Source organism: Cebus imitator, unplaced genomic scaffold (genome assembly GCF_001604975.1).
Source record: "Cebus imitator isolate Cc_AM_T3 unplaced genomic scaffold, Cebus_imitator-1.0 Scaffold91, whole genome shotgun sequence".
NCBI lineage: Eukaryota > Metazoa > Chordata > Mammalia > Primates > Cebidae > Cebus > Cebus imitator.
This window is the reverse complement of record NW_016107406.1, coordinates 3,383,868-3,389,561: the sequence shown is the minus strand read 5'-3', so window position 1 is coordinate 3,389,561 and position 5,694 is coordinate 3,383,868. Positions and strand designations below refer to the sequence as shown.

The window sequence follows — 5,694 nt, the reverse complement described above, 5'->3', positions numbered from 1 at the left end:
CCAGGATGGTCTCGATCTCTTGACCTCGTGATCCACCCGCCTCGGCCTCCCAAAGTGCTGGGATTACAGGCTTGAGCCACCGCGCCCGGCCTATTTTTGTATTTTTAGTAGAGACAGGGTTTCACCATATTGGCCAGGCTGATCTCAAACTCTTGACCTCAGGTGATTCATCTGCCTCAGCCTCCCAAACTACTGGGATTACAGGCGTGAGCCACTGCAACTGGCCAGATTCTGTATTTCTTCTTTTTTTTGGTTGTTGTTTTTGAAACATTGTTTCGTTCTTGTTGCCCAGGCTACACTGCAATGGCCTGATATCGGCTCACTGCAACTTTCACCTCCTGGGTTCAAACGATTCTGCCTCAGCCTCCTGAACAGCTGGAATTACAGGTGCCCGCCACCATGCCCAGCTAATTTTTGTATTTTTAGTAAAGACAGGGTTTCGCCATGTTGGCCAGGCTGGTTTCGAACTCCTGATCTCAGGTGATCCACTAGCTTTGGCCTTCCAAAGTGCTGGGATTACAGGCAAGAGCCATCACACCCGGCCCAGATTCTGCATTTCTAACAATGCTCCCAGGTGACGCTGATGAAGCTGATTGGTTAACTGTACTTTAGCATGATAAAGAGGATTTTACAAACCAGTAGAGTAGGGGGTGGCTGCAGGCTGGAGAGGAGGAAGTCCAGGCTAACTGCCTGGCAACTTGAGGTGGTCTCCGCCCCCTTGCTTGCTGAGGTTCCCTCCCAGGAATCCAACACGTGACAGTCTGTCTGCCGTCTCCGACTAGAGGAGCCCTGTAAGCGCCATGGCTCCCAAGAAGCTATCCTGCCTTCACTCCCTGCTGCTGCCGCTTCTGACGATACTGCTGCCCCAGGTAAGATGAGGCAGTTGAACTTGGTGGGGGGCAGGGGGTGGGGGTGGGGGTGACGGCAGGACCAGATCCAGCAGATAAGAGAAAGTCAAAAGTAACAACCAAACTACCCCCGGGGCTACTTCCATCTCCTCTGCTTTGGGCAGGCACTGACCCTCGACCCTCCCTCCAGGCCTCTGCTGAGCAGCATCACTTTCTCTTTGTAGGCAGACACTCGGTCGTTCGTAGTGGATCGGGATCATGACAGGTTTCTCCTAGACGGGGACCCGTTCCGCTATGTATCTGGCAGCCTGCATTACTTTCGGGTACCGCGAGTGCTTTGGGCCGACCGGCTTTTAAAGATGCGATGGAGCGGCCTCAACGCCATACAGTTGTAAGAAGTGTTGGCAAGAGCCGCGAAGGGGTGGGATCTACCACCGACTTAGAAAGGAGGTTGGGACGGGAAGACTGGCATGTTTGAACAGGGCTTAGAACTCCAGGACTCCTAGGCCAAGGGTGGGAAAGGACAGGGCAGGACTTCCTTCCAGCCGCTTCCTGGAGATGCCCTGCAAGGCCTGAGCCCTTAGGCCCCCTGGTGTCTCTCCACCTTGGGCTCTGTTAACCTCTTCCTTTCTCAGTTATGTGCCCTGGAACTACCATGAGCCACAGCCTGGGGTCTATAACTTTAATGGCAGCCGGAACCTCATTGCCTTTCTGAATGAGGCAGCTCTAGCGAACCTGTTGGTCATACTGAGACCAGGACCTTACATCTGTGCAGAGTGGGAGATGGTGAGTTAGCTGGAGAAGGGATAGAACCAGAGTTATCCTTGTGTGGTTCCTAGAGCACTCCCATCTGCCCACCCTCTAGGGCCATCTCCAGCACTATACTCAATTCCTTCCCTTTCTTCTTTCGCCACCACACCCCAAAACAAAACCTACATGCTTCTTTGTCGTCTTTATGTTTGTCTCAGGGGGGTCTCCCATCCTGGTTGCTTCGAAAACCTGAAATTCATCTAAGAACCTCAGATCCAGGTGAGTTGAGACAAAAGATTTAACACAGAAGCAAGTAAAATGGGCCATTTGGGTGCCAAAAGCAGAAGAGACCATTCCCAAATTGGAGTTCATCATTCATATACCAAGTGTTTCCTTCATGCTTAGCAGGATACTAGAAACTGGGGGACCAGACATACACCCATCCTTGTGCAGTGGAGCTTATAATATAGTGGAAGAAGCTTATTTTTTTAAAAAATGGCCGGGCGCAGTGGCTCACCCCTGTAATCCCAACACTTTGGGAGGCCAAGGCAGGTGGATCACAAGGTCAAAGAGATGGAGACCATCCTGGCCAACATGGTGAAACCCCATCTGTACTAAAAATACAAAAATTAGCTGGGTGTGCTGGTGCGCGCCTATAGTCCCAGCTACTTGGGAGGCTGAAGCAGAATTGCTTGAACCTGGGAGGTAAAGGTTGCAGTGAGCCAAGATCATGCCACTGCAGTCCAGCCTGGTGACAGCGAGACTCATCTAAAAAAAAACAAAAAACAAAAAAACCCTATTATTGCAAGCTGTAAAAATACTATGTAAGAAAGTAAACAAGGAGTTGAGATATGAATGCCAGTGGGCCTCTTGTAGGTAGGGTGGTCAGAAAAGCCTTCTCTGAGAAGGTGGCATTTCAGTTGACTTCTAGGGAAGGGAAACACTGGCATTATGAAGAGTGAGGCAAGAACATTCCAGGTAGAAGGGATGATAGAGGTCCTCCGAGATGGGAAAGAACATGGCATGATTGAGGAACTGAAAATGGACCAGCATGGCTGGAGCATTGTGGGTAGGAAGACAACAGTATAACATGAAATCGAAGATGAGATAGAGACGGTCGATGCAGGACCTTGTGCGCCACTGCAAACAACTTGCATTTTATTCCAAGTACAGTAGAAAAGCATTGAGAAAATTTAACCAGATATGTGACATGATGTTTTAAAATATTCCAGCCTGGATGTGGGAAATGTATTCAGGGGGCAAGGGCAGGGGTGGAGAAACTAATTGGGAGCTATCACTTTCGCTGAGGGCAGAGATGATGGTGTCTAGACTAAGGCAATGGCAGTAGAAACAGAAGGAAGAGGGCAGACCTGAGAGATGGTTTGGAGATAAAAATCGCCAGGACTTGTTCATAGATTTTGATTGGAAGGGAGAGGGTGAGGTGGTATAGGTATGATTGGGAAAGAAGGGCATCAAGGCAAGGGTGGCAGATGAACAACTTTAGGGGCAAAAAATAGTTTTGTCCTGGTCATGTTAAATTTTCATGTCACACTCAAGTGACGATATTAAGTAAGCAATGTATGAATACGGAGCTTAGTGGAGTGGTCTGAGCTAGACATATGAATTCGGATGTCATTTAGATGGCATTTAAATCCATGGGTACTGAGACAACAGCTGGGAAAGAGTATAGAGAAAGAAGGGGTGAGGACTCAAGATTAAGCTCTGAGGATGCCCAATATTTCAAGTTTAGATTTCACTTCAGGTGCAGCTATCAAGGGAAAAAATTTATCTGATTTATAACTTTTTAAAATACCGCCCTGGAAAAATGCCTTTTATCTATGGGGCTCTATCTAGGTGCTGTTTCACTTCTTCTTAGGAGAGCCGGAAAGCTTTATGTTCCTCGTATTATCTCCCAAACTCAGCTGACTGAAATACATTTAAAACGATAAAGTATTCATGGTACACCAACATGCAGTCTCTGTTTTGCTCAAGAAAACCAGTGACCTCTACATTGCTAAATCCTTGGTGATCTTTCAGGCCTCATCCTCCTTAACCAATCAGCAGCATTCAGCACAGTTGGTCACACTGTCCTTTGAAATACACTCTTCTCTCACCTTCCATGATACCTCACTTATCTGGTCCCTGCCCCTGCCCTCCAGTCTTTCTGACCACTTCTTTTTAGTCTCTTACTGGTTTTTCTCTATTTTCCTTTCCACTCAATGTAACAGGGTTCAGTCCTTGGATGCTTCTCTTTTCTATATTCTCATTCCTCAGTGGTCTCATCTATTTGCATGATGGAATTTAAATTCCATTTAATAGCTGATGACCCTGAAATACTTATCTTTTGCCAGGACCTTTCCCTTGTTTTTCAAATACGTATATCCAGCCTGTTTGACTTCTCCATTTGGACAAATAAAAGGCACAACGACACAACTAAGTTCCTAGCATTGCCTCCCAAATCACTTGTTCCTTCCCTTCTTCCCCTCTCAGCTAATGACAACTCCATTTTCCAATGGGGCAAGCTACGCACTACGGTATAATCTTTCACACCTGTCTTTACAATCTCTGGGGACCTTAGCATATATCATCCCTTCTACTGAGATGTTCTTGCCTTGCTCTTCACATGACCCTTTTCAGAGAAGCCTTTACTGACCACCCTACCCCACATTCAATCTGGCAGAAAATCCTATCACCTAAGGTCAGGAGTTCAAGACCACCCTGGCCAACATGGCAAAAACCCGTCTCTACTAAAAATACAAAAAATTAGCTGGGTGAGGTGGTGGGTTCCTGTAATCCCAGCTACTTGGGAGGCTGAGACAGGAGGATCACTTGAACCTGGGAGGCAGAGGTTGCAGTGAGCCAGGATGGTGCAGCTGCACTCCAGCCTAGACGACAGATCAATGAGACCTTGTCTCGAAAAAAAAGAAATTCCTATCAGCTTTTCTTCACAAACATTAAATTTAAGTATTTTTTATCACCCCCATTGCCTCCACTCTGGTCCAAACCATCTCTCTCAGCTGGCTTATTTTATAGCTTCCTACCTGGTTTCCCTCATTTGCCCTCTCCCCATATAGTCTTGTCTCAGTACAGTAGCCAGTGTGATCCTGTTCAAATATAAGTTTAAAGATACATCTCAGATCTTGTCATTTCTCTGCTTAAACCTATCCAGTAGGTTCTCATCTCATTCAGGATATAAACCATAGATTCCTTAAAGTGGTAGATCCTACACAATTGGCCCCAGTCACCTCCTGGGCATTATTGCTCTTCTCCCTCATGTTCACTTTGCCCCAGCCACAGTGGCCTCAGTGCTGTTCTTCAAACCCACCAGGTATTGGGCTTTGCGGCCTTTTCATATGGTGTTCCTTCATCACAAGCTTCCTGAGGAAGTCACCTTGGTGAGGCCTTCCTGGTCTCTCTCTCATATATACATACATTTCTTTTTTTTTGAGACAGAGTCTTGCTTTGTCACCAAGGCTGGAGTGCAGTCACGAAATCTCGGCTCATTGCAACCCCGACCCCCGGGTTCAAGCAATTCTCCTGCCTCAGCCTCCTGAGTAGCTGTTATTACAGGCGCTCACCACCTCGCCCTGCTAATTTTTTGTATTTTTAGTAGAGACAGGGTTTTGCCATGTTGGCCAGGCGGGTCTCGAACTCCTGACCTCAGGTCATCCACCCACCTTGGACTCTGAAAGTGCTGGGATTATAAGTGTGAGCCACTGCGCCTGGACTTCCTCTCTGTTCCCCATATACCACCCTCCCCTGTCTGCCCCCCCCACCCCCCCACGATACAGAGTTTCGCACTTGTTGCCCAGGCTGGAGTGCAGTGGCATGGTCTTGGCCCACTGCAACCTCCGCCTCTTGGGTTCAAGCGATTTTCTTGCCTCAGCCTCCTGAGTAGCTGGGATTACAGGTGCCTGCCACCATCCCCAGCTAATTTTTTGGTATTTTTAGTAGAGACAGGGTTTCCCCATGTTGGCCAAGCTGGTCTCGAACTCTTGACCTCAGGTGATCCACCCACCTCAACCTCCTAAAGTGCTGGGATTACACACATGAGCCACCGTGCAGAGCCATACCACCATTTTTTTTTTTTTTTTTT

General features: G+C 47.7%; 1 protein-coding gene across 5 annotated transcripts in view; it reads left to right on the top strand.

Moving 5' to 3' along the window:
- GLB1L (galactosidase beta 1 like) overlaps positions 1–5,694 on the top strand; it is a 12,618-nt gene that overhangs the window by 1,680 nt on the left and 5,244 nt on the right. Inside the window, exons 2-5 of one of the 5 annotated variants that reach the window (XM_017535223.2) lie at positions 743–869; positions 1,073–1,239; positions 1,484–1,634; positions 1,817–1,877. In XM_017535223.2, coding sequence (XP_017390712.1) covers positions 801–869; positions 1,073–1,239; positions 1,484–1,634; positions 1,817–1,877 — 448 coding nt within the window. In that variant the 5' untranslated portion in view covers positions 743–800. Of the gene's footprint in view, positions 1–730; positions 870–1,072; positions 1,240–1,483; positions 1,635–1,816; positions 1,878–5,694 lie in introns of all 5 variants that reach the window. The other 4 variants (XM_017535224.2, XM_017535225.2, XM_017535230.2 and 1 more) reach the window with 4 other exon arrangements.